This window comes from Rhinoderma darwinii, chromosome 2 (assembly GCF_050947455.1).
Source record: "Rhinoderma darwinii isolate aRhiDar2 chromosome 2, aRhiDar2.hap1, whole genome shotgun sequence".
In the NCBI taxonomy this organism is placed as follows: Eukaryota; Metazoa; Chordata; class Amphibia; order Anura; family Rhinodermatidae; genus Rhinoderma; species Rhinoderma darwinii.
This window is the reverse complement of record NC_134688.1, coordinates 424,865,133-424,887,312: the sequence shown is the minus strand read 5'-3', so window position 1 is coordinate 424,887,312 and position 22,180 is coordinate 424,865,133. Positions and strand designations below refer to the sequence as shown.

The 22,180-nt window shown below is 42.7% G+C and overlaps 1 protein-coding gene across 1 annotated transcript in view; it reads right to left on the bottom strand.

Annotated features, from left to right (window-relative positions):
* The window catches only part of TP53I13 (tumor protein p53 inducible protein 13), a 28,586-nt gene extending 19,456 nt beyond the window's left edge, over positions 1 to 9,130 (bottom strand). The window contains exons 1-4 of the mRNA XM_075854309.1: positions 8,996 to 9,130; positions 5,744 to 5,818; positions 4,408 to 4,443; positions 1,506 to 1,564 (exon numbers count right to left, since the gene is read on the bottom strand). Coding sequence (XP_075710424.1) covers positions 1,506 to 1,564; positions 4,408 to 4,443; positions 5,744 to 5,818; positions 8,996 to 9,076 — 251 coding nt within the window. The 5' untranslated portion in view covers positions 9,077 to 9,130. The remainder of the gene's footprint in view (positions 1 to 1,505; positions 1,565 to 4,407; positions 4,444 to 5,743; positions 5,819 to 8,995) is intronic.
* Positions 9,131 to 22,180: the final 13,050 nt, after the last annotated feature.

Here is a 22,180-nt window from a genome sequence, read left to right as displayed (position 1 = left end):
TAGTGTGTTTATGTGGCTGCACATAGTGATGTAATAAGATCACTATATGCTGTGTAAATGAATGGGGAGAAGTGTATGACGCTGATTGGTCACCGATTGGTCAGCGTCATATACTTCTCTCCACAACGCCCACTTGGTCAAAAAGTAAAACACGCCCAGTTGTCCATTAAGAAACTCATTAGCATAAAGCTAAAATAGGTCATAACTCCGTCAAAAATTATCGTTTTTCTAAATAAAAAACCCTGCTGTAATCTACATTACAGCGCCGATCACATCATGTACAATATAGGCAACTTATAATGTGGTGACAGAGCCTCTTTAAGTGCAGATTTACCTGCGTTTTTCCCATTTTTGATGCAGATTTTCTGCATTAAATTCCGCAACGTGTAGTCTCATAAAGCAAATGCTGTGGGAATCATGCATTCTTCCAACACCCATTCTGGACTGTAACATCTGGGGGATCAATTGTATGACGAAAATGGTACAAATTGCTCAAAATGTATATAAATGGTGCAGGTGGCATGATCAATTTGAGCAACTGGCTAGACCGCTCCGTCCCCTTCGTTTCAGACACCGTGGCTTGTCCGTACAGGCGGCTCTGTCTTGTACTATAGCTTAGACCCATTCAAGTGGGCCGAATAGCAGTACTAGGCACAGCTGCTGATACAGACAAGCCACTGTGCCTGTGTAAACACTGGATGCAGCACCATAGCCCCTTCATTAACGTGATCGACAGGGGTCTCTGAGATCAAAACACAACGATCAAACATTAATAGCCTATCCTAACAAACGACCACTGCTGGAAAAATCTGTTAAGGCAGTGTTCCTATAATGGACAATTATCATCTATTGAGAGGATATGTGTTAATCGTCTGCTAACTGGGAGCCCCAGCACTGGGAGCCCCACTGATTGCTAGAATGGGGGTCCCAAACAGCCATTTTTCCTCACTGCTCAACATCAGTGAGGAAGACATTGAAAAAAACAGCAGTTAAGCATGCGAGCTGCCTCTCCATTCAAAGTCTATAGGAATGACTAAAACAACAGTCAAGCGATTGGCTGTTTACATCAAACAATAAGTGGAGTGGCGGGCGCAAGCTCAACGCGGCTTCATTCAATATCCTCCTCACTGTGGGTGGTGCAATGAGGAGGAACAAGGGGTTAAGGGCACGCGTTCTGTAGATCGGTGAGGGTCCTAGTGGTGGAAACCCCCAATGATCTTGTTGATAGGCGATAATTGTCCATTCTGAGACAACCCCTATAGTATACGCGTCAGAGGGGACGGGCGCTTTATGTATTTTATCCACTTCAAGCTGTTCAGCCTTTCCGCTAGCTATTTAAATAAATAAAGAAGATTTATTTTTCAAATTCCACAAGGAGTGCTGATCTTTTCCTCCTGAATGTAACCCCTTTAGTATAGTCAAATAAAATCTACTAAATTGTTGTAAATGGTTCAGTGCACAAGACAGTTCCTTATGCGGACAACACAGACTACCGTGCTACTCGCCTGTTCGGTATTGCAGCTGTGTAGACGATCACAGTGTCCATGCACGCGGGAGAGGAATTCTGCAAGATAATATGTAACACCATGACTCGGGGAATCATTCATAGAGCAGCCACATTACCCTTACCTAACCCGAATAACACCGATTCCACAGAGCTCATGTTACATACCGTGGTTACAGCTTGCGTTACACTTGCAGATTTTGACAACAACTACCTCTGGTTAATACAGTGATTATTTAGTGAACCTTTGGTTAGATAAGAGTAAAAATTACGTTTATAGCTATATACTTATATACTATGGCTACAAGGTCATTTACCACGTTTTTTTTTTTAATGCACAGTTTTAAAAATTTTAGGCTTCGTTCAAGTGTTTCGGCACTCCAGTCATGGGTTCTGTCGGAGCTTTCCGTTAGGGGAACCCATGAACGGAACCCAAACTGAAACAAACAGAAACCATAGGTCGCCCCATGTAACATGCCCAGCGATCAGCCAAACTCTATTAAACCCCTTCCCGACATATGACATACAGTTAGCCGGGTAGGGGGAAGTATGGAACGGGCTCACGGAGTGAACCCGCTCCATACGATGCCGGTGTCGGCTGTATGTTACAGCCAACACTTCAGAGTAACAAGCGGCATCGCGCTCGAGCGCGATCCCGCTCGTTTAACTTTTTAAATGCTGCGGTCAATAGCGACCGGAGCATTTAAATAGTTAGAAAGAGGGGGGCGGCCCACTCTAACCGCTCTTCGCGCCCCCGCAATGCAATCGCAGGGGGGGGCGATGGTTGCTATGGCTGCATATTTTACCTATTTTAGGGCTTAATAGGTGCCTGTCAGAATCACGATATACTGTAATACATTAGTATTGCAGTATATCGTGCAAGCGATCGAACAATCGCTGGTTGAAGTCCCCTAGGGGGACTAATATAAAAAGTAAAAATAAGTTAAATAAAGTGTCTTTTTGTGTAAAAAAAAAAACAAAAAACAATATTAAAAGTTCAAAAAATGCCCCTTTTCCCATTTCGCCACTAGAGCATAGTAAAACTATAAATAAACATAATTAGTATCGCCGCGTCCGTAAAAGTCTGAACTATTACAATATATCCTTATTTAACCCGCATGGTGTATGACGTAAAAAAAAAAAATGTAAACGCCAGAATCTCTATTTTTTGGTCACCTAATCTCCCACAAAAAATTTAATAAAAAGTGATCAAACCGTCGCATTTACACCAAAATGGTATTATTAAAAACTACAGCTTATCCTGCAAAAAATAAGCCCTCATACCACGTAATCGACGGAAAAATAAAAAGTTATGGCTCTTGGAATTTGGCGACACAAAATTAATTTTATTTTTTACACTTAGATTTTTACTTGTAAAAGTAGTAAAATATAGAAAAAAACTTTTATATATTTGGTATCGCCGTAATCATATTGACCCACAGAATAAAGTTAACATGTTGTTTTAATTGCACAGTGAATTCCGTAAAAACGGTGCGCAAAAAATCATGGAGGAATCATGTTTTTTTTCATTTTCTACCCCACCAATAATTTTTTGCCCGTTTTCTAGTACATTATATGGCAAAATAAATGGTGCTACGAAAAACTACAACTCGTCCCGCAAAAATCAAGCCCTTGTAGTAATATATTGACGGAAAAATAAAGAAGTTATGGCTTTTTTAAGGTGGGGAGGAAAAAACAAAAATTTAAATCTGAAAGTTGTTTACGACGGGAAGGGGTTAATCGGTTAACATCTTTTATGCAGGCAAAACCCTTTTACATGGGCCGATCATCAGAGAAAAGAGCGCACCTTCACGATCGTTGCCCCATGTAACGTGCCCAGCGATCAGCCAACAAACGCTTTTTAATCGGTTGTTAAAGAGAACCTTTCTCTACCTGCCCATATTGTGCAGCATGTAATGGGCACTGCTTCACAAACCCGGTCAATCTTGAAATTATCTTTATAACTTCCTCCGTTATTTAGATATCTGTGCCTTTACATTTGGCGTCCGATGTGTAAATAAGCCCCTGAACGGTCAATGGGGCGTGTAACATTGCTGTGACACGGTCCAATCAGCTACGGACAGTGTCACAGCTGCTCGTGCTGTGTGATCTCTCTCGCGAGATCACACAGCGTTTCCTTTACTGTCTGACGAGAGCTGAAGAGTGAGAGTGTGCGCGCACACCTCAGATGCCGCTGCCGACGATACTCCCGCCAAAACGGGACAGAAGAAGAATTCATGCGCACGCTCTCCTCTCCATCTCTTGTCAGACAGTGAAGGAAAGACAGTGTGATCTCACAAGTGAGAGAACACACAGCACGAGCAGCTGTGACACTGTCCGCAGCTGATTGGACAGTGTCCCAGCCATGTTACACGCCCCCTTGACAGTTCAGGGGGTTATTTACATATCGGGCGCCAAATATTACAGCACCAATATCTAAATAACTGAAGAAGTTAGAAAAATAATCTCAAGTGAGACAGGGTTTGTGAAGCAGTGCGCATTCCATGCTGCACATATTTGGGCAGGTGAAAGTTTCTCTTTAACGTCTTTTATACAGGCAAAAAAAAAAACATTGTTTGTCGGCAGCACATCTCCCCATGTAAACAGGGATGTACTGCTGACAATAACGGAGCTATATGTGCCCAAACAATTGCTCCATGTAAATGAAGCTGAACGAGCGACTTGCTATATCGTCGATCGGTGCTCGTTACAACCAGGAAATCAGCTCATGCAAAACTAACCTTAGACTATAGCTTTAGAGGATTGTTGTATTTTTATCGATTTGCACAAATGAATGTGCATTATTAATTGCCAGAAATCCGGAAAAACATTGACAGCTTTGCCCACCTCAGTCATAAATTAAATGTACATAACAAAACCAATGAGTCAAAGCCACGACTTACCTCCTGCTCATACATGGAAGCAATACTCCCCAGGACCTGTTACACAAAAAAAAAAAAAAAAACATTTATAAAACAGTAAAAACAGTAAAGCATTGCAGTGCCCTACCAGGCAGTATACATAAATGCATTTAGGCTAGGGCCATTTGGTCACCTGCGAAACACTGTAAAGTTCTGGGATTATCACCATGGGAAACGTGGTCATAGAAGACTATGCCATCATCGCAAAACGTTCAACCCTGTCATATTTTTGGCAACAGTCGAGAGGTCGTCAAGCACATTGCTTTCTATAGGGAATCAAGGAAAATAGTTTTTCAAGCCCAAATGTAGCCCAAGCCTTAGGCTTCCTCCAGGTAGTCTGGTTTTCAACGATAATCCAAAAACAAACTGACAGCCAAATTTGCTAGGAAGCCCATAAACCTCGGTATAGATGCGATATGGAAGTTAGGGCCTGTTCACATCAGTGTTGGGCTTCTGTTTGGCTTTCCATTCATCTGATCCATCAGTGGAGCAGATGAACAAAAAGGCAAACAGAAGGTAACGTTTCTATTACCATAGTTTTTTGTTTCAGATTGCCTCTGTTCCGCTTTTGTTTTTTTCATGAAAATAATAGCGTAGTGTCCTGCGCTATTGTTTTTGAGGAAAAAAAGGAAACCTAGCGGAACGGACGCAAACTGATCCGTCATAGTCATTTATGATGGATCAATTTGTTTTTCTCCATTGATTTACAATGGTTCAGTCATGTTTCCGCCAGGTTCTCTTTTTTTTGTTGTTGCTGGATAAAATACTGCAGCATGCTATGCTATTCTAAGGGTATGTGCATACGATAACTGGCTTTTAAGTCTGAAATTACAGACTGTTTTCAGGAGAAAACAGCTCCGTAATTTCAGACGTAAATGCTCCTCCTCGAATTTTGCGAGGCGTCATTGACGCCCGTAATCTTGCGCTGCTCTTCATTGAATTCAACGAAAAACGGCTCAAATTACGTTTCAAAGAAGTGCCCTGCACTTCTTTGACGAGGCAGTCATTTTACGCGTCGTCGTTTGACAGCTGTCAAACGACGACGCGTAAATGACAGGTTGTCTGCACAGTACGTCGGCAAACCCATTCAAATGAATGGGCAGATGTTTGCCAACGTATTGGAGCCCTATTTTCAGACGTAAATCGAGGCATAATATGCCTCGTTTACGCCTGAAAATAGGTCGTGTGAACCCAGCCTTACCGTTGTAAAGCAATTGAAGCCTGATGGAAAAGTAGTAACAGAAGTGTGAACAGTGCCTATACATTTCACGTACAATGACATGGAAAAATGTGGCTTATATAAAAGACATTCTCTCACCCGACTGGTTAGAGGAATATAATCCTCAGTGCACGTATAGACACCTTCATCCGGCAGGTCCAGCTGTATATTAGACTGAAAGAGTAAAGTAAATTTATAAGAACAGACTGGTAAAAGCTGCACATATGGATAAAGATCCTGACGGCTGCTCTACTGTGTGAGCTGGAACATCTGTCAATCACAATAGTTTCCATGAGCAAGAAACTTCCATGTGGCGGACAGTGCGTCTTAAACCAGATCTCTAACTCCCAGAACGTCTGTGGAAAAGTACACAGTATATACGCTCCATGGTTTAAGCTGCTCAAACATGGAAACATTTAGGAAGTCAAGTTCAAATCAAATCACAAGAATGGCAGATTTGTAAAAGGAAAATTTTTTAGCAAATTCAAGAAGATAGCTTTAAAGACATGCTGACCCTTCCTCAAGATTAGAAAGTACTTAGGATAAACTGTTGGGTGGTGTACAGCTTTATAAACTTCCACAAAACTCAACCCAAATGGTAAATTCACATGCAGGAGATTTGCTGCAGAAATTTCTGAGACTGTCCCATTCATCTAAATGGGGCTTGAAAGAAATCCATGTCCTTGCTGCAAAAAAACCACAAAAAAACCCTTTTTAGATTAAGGCGGGATTCACACGACCGGGTCGTTCCCGAGCCCGAGTGTCGGCCGGTAAAATCTGCCATTTTGCCCGGCCGGTTTGCATAAAGTTATGCATCCGTGCCGGGCCGGACAGTGACATCAGCGGCAGCTCCTGAAGGGGAATCCCCATGTGTTCGGGGATTCCGCTTCAGGAGTTTCCCCTGATGTCACTGCCCAGATATGGACCGAGACATCAAGCGCTCTGTCCAGGAGCGGAATCCCCGAAAACACGGGGATTCCGCTCCTTCAAGGAGCTAAAGTGCGGCTAGCACATAGCAGAGCGGGGAGATACCTCCCCGCTCTGCTATAGTGGCGTCGCTACAGTAGTAGCAGCCGCAGCAGATGCTGCTACTAGTGGCGCCATCGAAGGTGTCGCCGAGCCAGGGTGCTTTTAACAAGCAGGGGAAGGGAGCCAGCGCAGCGCTCCCTCCACCTGCTGTACACCCCGGCCCTGAAACACAGTGTACAGCGATGCCATTCGTCAGAATGGCATCAACTCCTCCTCCTCACATGCACTCTGCGCTGTGAGGAGGAGGAGATAGAGCGCAAGCGCCGGGAAACCCGGCCATCACTCGGGACACATTCCGGTGATGGCCGGGTATTACCCGGCCCCATAGACTTCTATGGGAGCCGGGCGGCCGGGTGCCCGGGCAAAGATAGAGCATGTCCTATTTTTTGACGGCCGGATTTCCCGGCCGTCAAAAAATCGGTCGTGTGAATAGCCCCATTAGGGGTCTATCATTCCTAATGCAGCCGGGTGCCGGCCGATTTATGAACGGCCGGCACCCGGCCGGGAAACCCTGCCGTGTGAATGAGGCCTAATGGATTTTCAGTCTTCCGCATGTAAATATACGCCAATAAAAAAAACAGATGTCAGTCAAAGTTTTTTGGCCTACATGGCTCCTCGGATCTGTCCAGGATATGTTACACAATAAAAATCCTACAAAACAAAAAACCTGAAGAGTTCAGTATCTCATTTAAAATAATATAAAAGAACCCATTTTTCAGATCTCTGTGAGAAGATCACATTGCGGATATACAGTATCAAATTGCACTATGCATACAGTTTAATAATCCGTCTACTCAGTTTAGGGGAAAACAGATTAACAATAACAAATCTAATCTTCCTTTTAATCATTAAAGGGGTTAGTGCACATGGACGTCAGAAGCTCAGGGACGTGCAGCAGAGAATACTGTAGACTCAACAAAACCCCATCGATATTGTATAGAGAAACATGGATTGGACAGATTAGATTGGATTGTGTCCATTAAATCCTATAGTGTCCCCAGGATGTCTCATCCCCCCCAGCGCTATTGAAATAACATACCACGCCAATTATGTATGTTCATGGTGGAAATAGGGTGCCACGTGATGCCGTGTACAACAAAGTCATAGAAAGTTTTCACTTAGGGCTTGCCCACACGTAACGGAATTGCTGCGTATTTTCCGTCTGGAATTGCATACGCAGCAGAATACAGTAGCAGCAGAGTGGGTGAGATTTAACAATCACACTGCGTATTTTTCGTACTGAATTGGACTGAAAGTGGACTGAATTGCGCAGGAAAAAGTAGAATTGCTGAATTACGCAGTAAAAAACGCAGGAAATGGTGCGGTTTTTCCGCAGCGGAATCTCTGCTAGTTTCTGCGGAATCGTTGCAGAAATTCTCTGCAGCAATTCCGTTACGTGTGGACAGGCCCTAAGTGACAGACACAAGAACCTTCAGATGGAGCAGAATTATTTTTCCTTGTATTGCAGTAAACCGGAAATTCTCGGATTACTTTTTAACACTAGACTGTAGGAATGACAAGAACAGCGACATTGTGACTATTAGGGCCTGTTCACATCACCGTTCATTTCCGTTCCGGGGTTCCGTCGGAGGGTTCTGTCAAGTGAACCCCGCAACGGAAAGTGACAGCACAGCTTCCGTTTCAGTCACCATTGATCTCAGTGGTGACGGAAACATCTCTAATGCTTTCCGTTCACCACCATTCCGGCAGGTTTCCGGTTTTCCGACGGAATCAATAGCGTAGTCGACTGCGTTATTGATTCCGTCGGAAAACCAGACGGAATGGTGACGAACGGAAATGAACGGTGATGTGAACAGGCCCTTATTTATAGATTTATGTTGTATGTTTGTCTGTCACTTGTCGTCTTCATTCTCCCATGTCACAATAAAAACAAAGTAGCCAAACTGCACATAGAGAAGAGGAATGAAGGAGAATTACAAAGGTGAATAGAATACAAAACTTTATTATTTTTTAATAGGGGGTCAACCCTTTAATCTCTAGATTTGGTAACGCTGTAACGATTACAGAATGCAGCAATATCGATTCTAATTCCCTGAATAATCGGATTATTATGTGATTACGTAAAGCAGCTTCATTACAAGCCGGAGACATAACTTGCAGCATGGAGATTCCAGAATAACAGAACAGTGTGCTGGAGAATTGTTGGTTATACGTTGTATTGGCTCCGCGCGTGGCATTAGACCCCAGACATAGATGTGTCCTTATCTTCTAGTAGCTGGGGAAATGTGTGCAGCGCAGCGGACAGCGCCATGTAGTACACAGAGCAATATGAGCAGGGCACGTATCCTGCACAGTACTCACCGGGTCATCGTCACATGTAGCGCTGGCTGCTGCAGGAGCCCGGGTTAGGAGCAGAGCCGACACCGCACACAGCCACCACATCCCGCATACAACCCGCACTACATCCTGGAGACTCGGCCTGCACACAACGTCAGTGCGCGTCACATTCTTCCAGCTTCTGTGCGTCCCCGCCAATCAGCGTGCTCAAACCGCGGAACTTCACATTCTATTGGTTATTCCCACCCACACCCACACACACACACACTGGACTGACACGCCCCCGCCCGTACGATACAAGTTCTCTAGTTGTGTGTTGTGCGGAAACAGCGCAGTCGACTGCCCTATTGATTCCGCCAAAAAAACGGAAACCTTCCGAAACGGAAACCTTTAGCAACGGAAGCATTACCGGAAGCTATGGTTCCCGTTTGCCTTTCCGTTGATGGGTTCCCCCGACAGAAAGCTCACACGGAACCCATCAACAGAAAGCGAACGCTGATGTGAACAGGCCCTAAAAAACGCAGATGATAACCGCAGCAATTCAACTTTGCCGCGTTTTTTTATGCATTTTTTAACAGTGCGGCCAAAATCGTCTCATGTAAATGCACCCTAGAGGCTGGGTTTACATGTCGAGCCAAAATTGCACAGTTTTACCATGTTTTGCAGCAAAAAAAAGTGCATTTTGCCAGTGACGTGTAAATTCAGCCATAGGCCCTGTTCACACAGAGTTTTTTGCACGCGATTTTTGAGGCTTTTTATTTTAGCCTTCTTCAACTGAAAGATGGAATAACCGCGAGCGTTTATTGCCAAAAATCGCGTCAAACGCATTTATTTCCGTCTCACATTGATTTCAATGGGGTTTTTGATGCGGAAAATGCCTCAAGATAGGGCATGTCACTTCTTAAAAAAAAAAAAAAAAAAAAAAAAAAAAAAAAAGCCTCCACCTCCCATTGAAATCAATGGCAAAAAACGTGGCAAAAAAACTCTGTGTGAACAAGGCCTTAGTGTATGCCCCACGTAGCGGCAGCCGAAGCCCAGCTCTCTTCCCCGATTTTGCCGGGTATTATTGGAACATTTGTGCGGCCATTGGCCACTGCTTGTGGGTGTGGTATTGTCCGCTGCTACAGAGGACCGTACGCTTGGGCAACTAGGAGTCTGAAGCCAGCCATACACAAAAGATAATCATCGTCTGCAATGGTACAAGCGATCCCACAGCAACTGAAGAGACTAAACTACATAACCAGGAGTCAGTTTGCAAAAAAAAAAAAAAAATAGAATAAAAAAAAAAAAGACTCACTGTTGTTGCTGCTGCAAAGTGGCAAATGATCAATCGAATTTGGCAAATCATGCCGTACACATGTAGTTTCCACCAACCCTGGCTAAAATTTGCCAACCTGCCGTCAACTTTTGCGAATGATCAATCGTGTTAATTTTTTAAACAATGGTCGGCCAAAAGTGGCCAGCTCTACAGGGCAACTTTGGTGGCGAGACCAATAAAAAACTGTTTTCGATTTGCCTTCAAGTTATTTTCAGATGAGTTGCAAACGCACACGACTTACAATGGCGTCTATGTTGAAAAGTCACAGGTGAACGTCGATCAGATATGGATTTTTTGTGAGTGTTGGGTCACGGTTGCATTACGTCGCACATAGTGATATGACTACATTGACAGGCATTGCTGTGATCTCCACACCACGTGACTAAAATTCGACACGTTGCCCCAGCCTAAAAGGGTAGGTCCATGGCCGCACAAGTTGTGTTTTCAATGGGGACAAAAGTCAAAGTTATTATGGTTCCTAGAATGCTTGGAGCCTCACTTACTCTTATGTGTGAATATCATTCTGCAATGTAGAACTGTAGTGTGGTCAGTCCTGTACGGTGCAGCTCCATATTCCCTCATAGAAGGTGGGAATATGGTCCGTTATGTGGCATCCGATGGAACATGCGGCATTTAAAATATCTCTCCGTGGAACTACTGTCCTGTACTGAAAACATGCTTACAGTACGGGACAGTTGTCCGGCAGCGAGGCATGGACTCCTAGCGTCGTACATAACTATGATGCTAGGAGCCCGGCCCCCTGCAGTGTGTTCGGCCCGGGTCTTCCGGCCGAAATACGTTCCGTCCATTACGGACGTAACATGGTCGTGTGAACCCAGCCTTTTAGGTCCCACCTCAAAACGACGGAACCCTTGCACAGCTGAGACAAACGAAAACTATTGGCATCGGTGAGCTATGGTTTCCGTTTCATTCAGTCATTCTGACGGAATGCTCTGACGGAACGTCAGAATAGAGCCATGGCGGATATGTGAACGAAGCCTTATATAAATGCACCCTCAGGCTAGATTTACACGTGCCGTTTTGGTGCAGTGTTTTTCAGCTAATGCCAGAAGTGCATACAATTGGCAGGAAAAGTATACTGCTTGGAGTTTGTATGTTTTGCATGGAGTTTGTATGTTCTCCCCGTGTTTGCGTGGGTTTCCTCCGGGTACTCCGCTTTCCTCCCACACCCCAAAAACATACCAATAGGGAATTTAGAATGTGAGCCCCAATGGGGACAGTAAAAGAGGACCTCTGTACAGCGCTGCGTAATATGTTGGCGCTATACAAGTAACTGAAATAAATAAATAATAAATAAATACAGAAAAGACTGTGTTGTATTTATTCCTGGCTTTGGTTTAAAAAGCTGAATGTGTGTGATTCTGGCCCTAAAGGAATCTCAGAGGTGAACAATAGGAAACAGAGATGAATGTTGGCAGTTTAGCAGAATTCAGAACACTGGAAATCTAAAGAAAGGATGAAAAGATACAGGCGTTAGGCCTGATTCAAATGAGCGCTGCGCATCTTGGACGTGAAAAACGTGCTCATGGCTGCGAGATGAGAGTCTATGGAGTGATGCGCGATACGTGAAAAGAACGGACATGCTCTATTTTCGCACGGACCCTTCACACGGTCCGTTGAAACAACGGTTGTGAACGGACACATTAAATTACATAGGTCCGTGGGACGGACACTACTGGAGATCATTTTCTGCCTACAGGCTTCTGGGGTGTAGGTCCGGTATTGTACTTGTAAAGAAAATGTTATTCTGGATTTTAAAAGTGACTTTGCAAAGGCATTTGACACTGTCCCCCATAGACGCCTAATGGGTAAATTAAGGACTATAGGTTTAGAAAATATAGTTTGTAATTGGATTGAGAATTGGCTCAAGGACCGTATCCAGAGAGTTGTGGTCAATGATTCCTACTCTGAATGGTCCCCAGTTATAAGTGGTGTACCCCAGGGTTCAGTGCTGGGACCACTATTATTCAACTTATTTATTAATGATATAGAGGATGGGATTAATAGCACTATTTCTATTTTAGCAGATGACACCAAGCTATGCAATATAGTTCAGACTATGGAAGATGTTTGTGAATTGCAGGCAGATTTAAACAAACTAAGTGTTTGGGCATCCAGTTGGCAAATGAAGTTTAATGTAGATAAATGTAAAGTTATGCATCTGGGTACCAACAACCTGCATGCATCATATGTCCTAGGGGGAGCTACACTCGGGGAGTCACTTGTTGAGAAGGATCAACGTGCGAACTGCCTGTTTCGCGCACCAGCTGTCAAAAGGATGAATGTAAACAGAAAAGCACGATGTGCTTTTCTGTTCACAAACATCCAAATGGAGTGTCTTTGAGATGAGCGAACCCAGACAACCGAACCGAACTTCACCGGGTTCGGCCGAACTCGTTTTGGCCGAACCCGGCAAAAAAAATTCCGGTACACGACGTCAGGAGATAGTCACTGTCCAGGGTGCTGAAAGAGTTAAACTGGTTCAGCACCCTGGACAGTGACTTCCGATCCCAATATACATGAACGTGTAAAAAAAAAAAGAGTTCTGACTTACCGATAACTTCCGGCTTCTTCCTCCAGTCTGACTTCCCGGGATGACAATTCAGTCCAAGTGACAGCTCCAGCCAATCACAGGCCAAGCACAGGCTGCAGCGGTCACATGGACTGCGGCGTCATCCAGGGAGGTGGGGCCCGATGTCAAGAGAGGCGCGTCACCAAGGACGCGTCACCAAGGCAACGGCCGGGAGGGAAGTTCTCGGTAAGTACGAACTATTTCTTTTTTTTTTTAACAGGTTTCTTGATATTGTGATCGGCATTCACTGTCGAGGGTGCTGAAAGAGTTAACTGCCGATCAGTTAACTCTTTCAGCACCCTGAACAGTGACTGACGTAGACTAGACTCATCTCTATGATGGCGGCTGTGCGAAAATCACGCAGCCGCGCATCATACACGGATGACACACGGAGCTGTCAAGTGTTTTTTGCGCATGCAAAACGCAGCGTTTTTTGCGCGCGCAAAAACGCAACGTTTGTCTGAATCAGCCCGAACTGTGAATCTATGGAATAGTCACAGCAGGGACAGTAGATGGCTTTAAAAAAGGCTTAGATCATTTCCTAGAACAAAAAAGTATCAGCTCCTATGTATAGAAATTTTTTCCTTCCCTTTTCCCGTCCCTTGGTTGAACTTGATGGACATGTGTCTTTTTTTAGCCGTACTAACTATGTAATTAATGTTCTGAATCTTTATTGACTCGTTAGTAGAAGCCACAAAAATCTGTCATTCCGTGAATACCTATAGATAAAAAGCAACGCAGCACAGGCCATAGTCATTAGGTAGGTCTCCCAAAAAGTTATCACCCCTTCTCCCACATTCAGCTCGGAGAAACTGCAATTTCTCTTTCCGGTTTTGTGTACATAAAGCGAATCGTTATATGATGAAAGGTCCTGCAGCTTTTGTAATATAATTTGGGGCAGAATTGCTATTATTATTGTTCCAAAATTCTGGCCTAAATTGCGCCTCACTAGAGACTTTTCAAAAGTGTCTAAAAAGTTGTGTGGCTTAAAATGCCCCACCGTGCACTAAAAATTGGCATAGACTAAGACAACCACTAGGTGGTTTAAGGAAAAGTGGCTAACATTTATATCAAGATGTGACAAATTTATCATACAGCATGTGCCACTGTGATGAAATTGACGCATCTTCTGACTGCCTGGTCTAGCTTTACCCTGTCTCCATATAAGACAGTATTAGGGTGCATTTACACAGTGTGGTTTTGCCACGTTTTTTTGCCGCATGGTCAAAAACCGCACTGCAAATATGCATGCGTTTTTACCGTGATGAGACCCAGCTTTGCAGCTAACATGGAAACTTTCTTGTTTATATTCTGAGCACTTTGATGCACCTAGGGCACGTCCAGACCAGGCGTATTTACTCCGGAATTCCGCAGTGGACAGGCCGCAATGTGAATCCACAGCAGACTTTTATTTCTATAGCTTTTTAGGTAACTTAGTGCAGACATTGTGGAAAACAATGGTGCGGAAAATAGCTTGCGATGCAGAATTTAGATTCCGCAGCATGCTCACTCTGTTGCGGGGAAGCAGCACATTTTCACTGCAGATTTCAGCCTTTGCAATGCAAGAGCTCAAACCTGGGGCAAGTCCACTGTGAAATCCGCCATGTGAAGAACCCTCAAATATGCAAATTTTGCAGCAGATTTGTAGCGTAATTGCTGCAAATTTGAAGCAAAATCTGCAGCAGAAAATTTCCAGCAGTATACTTTCTTTGTATATAGTGTCCACTAGAGGGCACTCCAAATACAGAAAACAAATGCATAGAAATCTGGCACTAAAACTAGATCCAGGTGTACTTCTATTACAGTACCTCCATACTTCGAAAATACTGCCTGGTAGAACAATTACAATTATTTTTTACTGTTATGTACGTTAAAAATGGGCACAATGCCAAATTCACTAGTATCAGGCTGAAGCAATTATACTCAGACTGACTAGAGCACAGTCATACAGAAGAGCAGAAGCTCAATATCTATCAGTTGAAAACAGCCCTGCTCTAGTAAACAAATATTATCTAGCTGAGAAATTGCCACTAAATTATCTGTCAAATAATGCGTGTCCCTACGCGTTTCAACACCCAGTTTGATTAAAGGGTGCGTCCTCAGGGGTCACAGACAAATAGTGAATTGTGTGTAGCCGGGCAGTACTATTAAGTACTGTTTGACATAACCCGGTTTACAAAGGTTTTACATAACCCGGTTTACTGAAAAGTGCTGTATTGTGTCTCCCGGCGTGCGAACTACACTGATATTTGGCCGCACACACGCCGGAAGAACACGGAGTCTAAATAGACTTGGTCACACCCATCTGTCGGCGTCATCGGAGCTGGCAGCCAGTCACCATGCAAGACGTCAAGCCTGATATCCGTGACCAGTGCCAGCCCCCTTATCATTGAACCGCCGATCAGGATGCTGGACCTATTGGAAAAAGATAGGATAGAATGCCGTATTAGAAAGAGGTAACAAGTAAACCCCCCATATAGTTATATATCTGGAAACAGATATAGAGAGCGGTGAGGAGGCCACACTCAGATAGATTGTATATAGAAATAACAATACATTGGACAAAAAGGGCCAGATTGGTAACACAAATGCTGGATTGTCTGGATCTCTAAATCAGGAGAAAATAGATAATTTGTACATATATCATATGGACATAAGGAGGAAATTAATCGACCACATCACATAAACCATATTTTATCTAATGATATTAAACAGGGGAAAGAGATTATAAAAAAACATGTGAACGATATATGTTCATTGAGACCCAGTGGTTTAGTGGTCTCCATCCTAAAAATCCACCGTGCCTCTTTGTGAAGAATATGTTTGTTCCAATTGCCACACCTTCCTGATGGTCGTACGAGTTCTATTCTTTGAAAACCAATCACTATGGGTTCCCCCTGATGTGATTCCCACACATGCCGAGCTACAGGGGTATCGTCTTTCCTCAAAATGTCACAAATATGGTCCCTGATACGTCTCCTGAATTCCCTTTTCGTTTTACCAATGTATTGAAAGTTACATATACAGGTAATAAGGTACACAACATCCTTTGTATTGCAGTTAATAAAGGATCTGTTGTCAAACTCCCTTCCAGTAATATTACTCTTGAATGTTTTGCTAGTGTGGGTCCCCTTAATATTCAAAATCAGCCAAGTAGACATTTTAGATGGATGATAATGGCTATGTACCAATCAGTCCCTGATGTTGCGACCACGTCTGAAGGTATTGGAGGGGTATTCTACCAAACCACCAACATCAGGGTCAGCCCTAAGGATATCCCAATATGTATCCAGGATCTTTCTGACTTCAACATTTGCAGAATCATATGACCCTATAATCCTGAGCTGGTCTTCCATGGTCTGGTGTGGTTTATGGTTGAGTATTTAATCTCTATTTGAACCCAGGGCATGTGGATATGCACTGTTAAGTAAACTCTGCGGGTAGCCTCTTCGTTTAAACCTGCCTCTCATGTCAGTGGCTGAAGTCTTAAAGTCTGTTATAGTGGAGCAATTGTGCCGGGCCCTCAAATACGGACTCTTTGGTATCCCTTTCTTAAGGGCTGTTGGATGGCAACTCTCCCATCGTAGCAGATTATTAGTTGCTGTATCTTTCCTGCACACATTTGTACAGATGCTGCCCTGTTAGATTTTATGGATTTTGATATCCCAAAAAAAAAAAAAAAAATCGATAAAAATCTCTCATGTGAAGAAGAGGCCCAAACTGTTAATATTGAGGACCGCTACAAATTGATGGAACTGTTCCCTAGTGCCAGACCACAGGATAAGAACATCGTCTAAAAATCTTAACCAAAGAAGAACAGACGACGTCCAGACCTCCATGTCCTCACAAAAAACAATTTCCTTTTCCCACCAGCCAAGAAAAAGGTTGGTGTAGGATGGGGCACAGGGGCTACCCATCGCCACACCCGTTAGCTGATGGAAAATATTCTTATCAAAGAGAAAGAAATTGTGCTGAAGCACAAAGCAGACCACAAAATGATTATGGGGATTGAAGAGCGTACCTCTTTCTTGGAGGAAGCTCTCCGCAGCCCTTCACCCAAAATCATGGGAAATAGAGCAGTAGAGCGCCTCAACGTCCATACTTAGTGGAGTTTTTCTGCTTGCAAAGTTTTTTACATGCATATTTTGTCACAGATTTTGCTGCGGATTTGACCCTTTTCATTGCTAAGGGAGAAATCTGCAGTAGAATCCAGCAACATTTCCCCAACAGAATTGACATGCCCTAAACTTCATTGTGGATCTTCTTTCCTTTAGGTATGGATGGAGTTTAAAAATCCCATTGACATATTGTTAATTGTCGCAGATTTTGCTCATATGATTATCTTGCAAGTAAAATGAAAACTTGCGCTTTGGTAGATGGTGGCGTGCAGGGCTTTAACTATAAAAGGCCCCACACTTCTCTCTGAGGGATCTCTGGAGTTGAGGACCTTGACCGGCGTCTCCAATGGAAACCTGTGACTGAACTGCAACGGTTTTGTTTAAGCCACCTGTAAAGTAGCAGACTGTATAAAGAACTTATGTCGTTTAACTGGAATTTTAAGTTAAAGGGGTTTTCCCACGAGGGACATTTATGACATATCCACAGGATGCGAGCTACGCGTTTTCTGTAACTACCATTCAGTTCTATGGGGCTTACGAAAACAGCGTAGCTCAATGAGCTGCGCTGTTTTCACCTTAATGGTTGGAAATCAGCCGAAACACAAAGAGGTAGAACGGGGTTTAGGGGCCCCGTTCTAGAGATATGTGCGGGTCCCAGAGGTGGGACCCGCATCTATCTGGCATTTATGACATATCCTGTGGATATAATCCAAAAAATAAAGTGTTTGAAGCAGCATAAATCCCGATATCAGGAGCGGTGACACGCTGTAAGATCAGACAAACCCGGTCTGACGTAATGTAATCCTCAGAAAAAGCATGGTTGAACAGCAGCACACGTCTCCCAAATTTCAATCAATATGTTCTTTTATTGGTCAAACATCCAGTAAAAAATGGCAACGTTTCGACCCGTGACAAGTGGAGGGTCTTTCTCAAGCCTAACAATGTGACTAACATTGTGAGTTTAAATAAGAATCCCGATGTATACCAACAGTGCAAGCCTCTAATGTATGCTTCGGTATAGGCATAGTGTCCAAGCAATACAAAAGAGGTTGATTCAGCTCCCCACAATATCGGTGTAAGTTACGATCCACATGTAAAGACGCTGCAGGGGAAAGAAACTCTGTCAGCTACGGGTCAGAGAACTAAGGCAGTGAAGATGATTGATGTTCAGCACTCCTCTGAGGTTCTTAGTTAAAAACAACGAAGTTTATGGTATCATATTAGGAACTATTTTTCTGGTACAAAATGAGTAAGTGGCTACCTGTTTATTTTTTTCTACTTTGTTTTAAAATCGTCACACCAGGTAAAGGGTTTTTTTCTCTGGGCAATTATCAGGCAGACAAGTGATCATAGAACGCTCGTTGCCGATAATTGCCCTGTGTAAAAAGGGGAACGATCAGCAGGAACGAGCAAACGTTTTAAAAAAGTAAAATACTATCGTTGTCAGCAGAACATCTCCTTGTGTAAACAGGGAGACGTGCTGCCAACACAATAAGAACGTATGGGGACGAGCAATCGAAGTAACGACTGCTCGTCCCCATCCATAGCTCCGTGTGACAGGAACAAGCCGATCAACGATGTCTTGTTGATCGACGCTCGCTGCACCGGCTGAGTGTCGGCAAGTGTAAAAGGCCCTTAAAGAGGCTCTGTCACCACATTATAAGTGGCCTATCTTGTACGTGATATGATCGTCGCTGTAATGTAGATTACAGCAGTTTTTTATTTCGAAAAAACGATCATTTTTGACGGAGTTATGACCTATATTAGCTTTATGTTAATGAGTTTCTTAATGGACAACTGGGCGTGTTTTACTTTTTGACCAAGTGGGCGTTGTACAGAGGAGTGTATGACGCTGACCAACTCTTTGTATTTTTTTTTGCTTTATGCTTTTTGTCTCCTCTTGTTTTCTCTAATGATATATATAGCGGATTGTCATTTAGTGAAATGTTTAAGATTATGGACTATAAACACTTTTATATGAGAACAAGGCTATGCATGTAATTGTACACTTGTGTGAGTTTCTCTATGACGTGCTGATGTCTTGATTGGATTACCTGCACCATGTGATGTTGTATACTTCCTTATTTAAACTCACACTGTTAGACACATTGTTAGGCTTGAGAAAGACCCTCCACTTGTCACGAGTCGAAACGTTGCCATTTTTTACTGGATGTTTGACCAATAAAAGAACATATTGATTGAAATTTGGGAGACGTGTGCTGCTGTTCAACCATGCTTTTTCTGAGGATATCCTGTGGATATGTCATAAATGTCCCCTTTAACCCGTTAGTGACCACCCCATAGTGTTTTTACGGCAGCCACTAACGGGCTTTATTCCGATGCAATAGCCTTTTTACGGCCCTACATCGGAATAAGTAAACAGAGCAGGGAGCTGTCAAATCTCCCTGCTCTCAGGTACCAGAGGTAGTTGAGGGCTGGGGGCATCCCTGCTCGACCAGGTGACATCGATATTAGTATCGATCTCACCCGTTTAACCCCTCAGATCCGGCGCTCAATAGCGAGCACCGCATCAGAGTTATTTTGGAGAGAGGGAGGGAACTCCCTCTCATCCCACCAACACCCGGCGATAAAATCGCCGAGTGTCTGTGCATCCGATGGCAGCCGGGGGCCTAATAAAGGCCCCCAGGTCTGTCTGTAGTGAATGCCTGCTAGATCATGCCCCTGGCATGACCTAGCAGATGCCTGTCCGTTTTACACGGACAGGCAAGTAATTCACTGCAATACAGAAGTATTGCAGTGTATTATAAATGCGATCGAATAATCACATAGTGAAGTCCCCTAGTGGGACTAGTAAAAAAGTAAAAAAAAGTTTGATAAAAAGTGAAAAAAAAAATAATGAAAAACCCACTTGTCCCCCTTAGGGTATGTTCACACGCACTATTTACGGACGTAATTCAGGCGTCTTACGCCTGGAATTACGCCCGAAAATACGGCTTGAAAGCGTCGGCAAACATCTGGGTTTTATGATGTACTGTGCAGACAGTCATTTTTTTTACGCTCCGCTGTCAAAAGACGGCGCGTAAAAAAGACGGCGAATAAAAAAAAGACGCCTTGGGACGTAATTGGAGCAGTTTTCCATTTAGTCCATAGAAAAACAGCTCCAATTACGTCCGTAATGGACGCTGCGAAAAACGCCTGCACATGTAATTACGTCTGAAATTCAGGAGCTGTTTTCGCCTGAAAACAGCGCCGTAATTTCAGGCGTATCGGGCGTGTACGTGTGACCATACCCTTACAAACTGCTTTAATATAAAAAAAAAAAATAAAGTAAAAAAGTTACACATATTTGGTATCACCGCGTACGTAACGACTCCAACTATAAATTTATTACATAATTTAACCCGCACGGTGAACGTCGTAAAAAATAAAATAAAAAACAATGCAAAAATTGCTGTTTTCTTTGAATCCAGCCTTAAAAAAAATTTGATAAAAAGTGATCAAAAAGTCTCATCTATTTCAAAATGCTACCAATAAAAACTACGAGTCATCCCGCAAAAAAAAAAAAGCCCTCATACAACCGCATCGGCGAAAAAATAAAAAAGTTATGGCTCTTCAAATATGGAGACACAAAAATAAATAATTTTGAAAAAAAAGGGGTTTTACTGTGTAAAAGTAGTAAAACATACAAAAACTATAAAAAAAAAATCGGGTATTGTTGCAATCCCAACAACCCACTGAATAAAGTTATTGTGTTATTTATACCACATAGTAAATGGCGTAAATTTAGGATGCAAAAAAGTGTGGCGAAATTGCAGGTTTTTTTCTATCCCCCCCGAAGAAAGTGAATAAAAGTTAATCAATAAGTTTTATGTACTCCAAAATGGTGCTATTAAAAATTAAAACTTGTTCCGCAAAAAACAAGACCTTATACAGCTAAGTCGACGCAAAAATAAAAAAGTTATAGCTCTTGGAATGCGACGATGGAAAAACTTAAAAAATGGCTTGGTTATTAAGGTCTAAAATAGGCTGGTCATTAAGGGGTTAAAGGCCTGTGTTTGTGCAAGTATTTTTATTATTATCTAAGGAGTTTGACCCACTTCAGTGTTTTTGCTGAACCTGAGGTGGGTTTTTATACAGTATCTGCTGCATAGACTTTTTCATCAGATAATAAATAAGTATTAGAATAATATTTACTACGTGTTTTGAAGTTGCCATCTATTTTTACAGTGGTATCACATTTTTTTTGTGTGTTTTTATCCATGGCAGATATGACTGATCGTTTGTAACAGATTCCATTGATTCCATTTTGTACCAGGTAGAATAGTACAGCAGACGACAGGATAGTGGAACCATGCTGCCAGTGTGAACTTGCTTCACACTATGTTCAGTAGATGAGCTCTTCTTTTTCCAATTGAAAGTGGAAACGGATCCTAGTACAAAAACAAGAAATAACATATATTTATTGCGACCAAATTAGTAATAACCCGGTTTTGGAAGAGTCAGACAATCCCCCCATTAACGGAAATTATTGCCCATATTAATAGTACATGCTCACATGAGAAAATGATGGCACACAGGGGTCATTCTATCCCTAAATATGAGAAAGATTGGTGTCCATGGTTGGGTAGCGTTCACAACTTTGCTAACTAGAAGAAACACTGTAGTGGTATCTCCTAGAGTCTGAGACACCTTCATTGGCTAGGACATTGAATGAGAGATCTGGTCTTAATTCATGTATATTGTATTATTTCTTTTGTATTGTACGACTTCTTTTGTATTATATCTGTATGATATTACGGGTATTTCTCACTGTTAGCATTGGAATGCAAAATGTTTGTTACTATGTATGTTGGAAAAAATGTTCAATAAAAATTTATTGAGTAAAAAAAAAAAAAAAAAAAAAGAAATAATTTGGAATGTCTCCCTTCCCCACATTTGTTATGAAAAAAGGCATGCAGGAATGAGCGCATCTACTGAAGTCTAATGTGGTAAACCTAAAGGTCCTATTACACGGGCCAATGATCGGGCAAACGAGTTCATATGAACGCTAATTCCCGATCATTGCCTTGTGTAAATGGTCAGCTGGTGAACGAGAAAATGCTCATTCATCGGCTGATCTGCTCTTTTATGCAACAATAAATATTATCATTGGCGGCAGCACATCTCCCTGTGATCGATCGTCCCAATACATAACCAATCATTTCTCCTTGTGAAAGGAG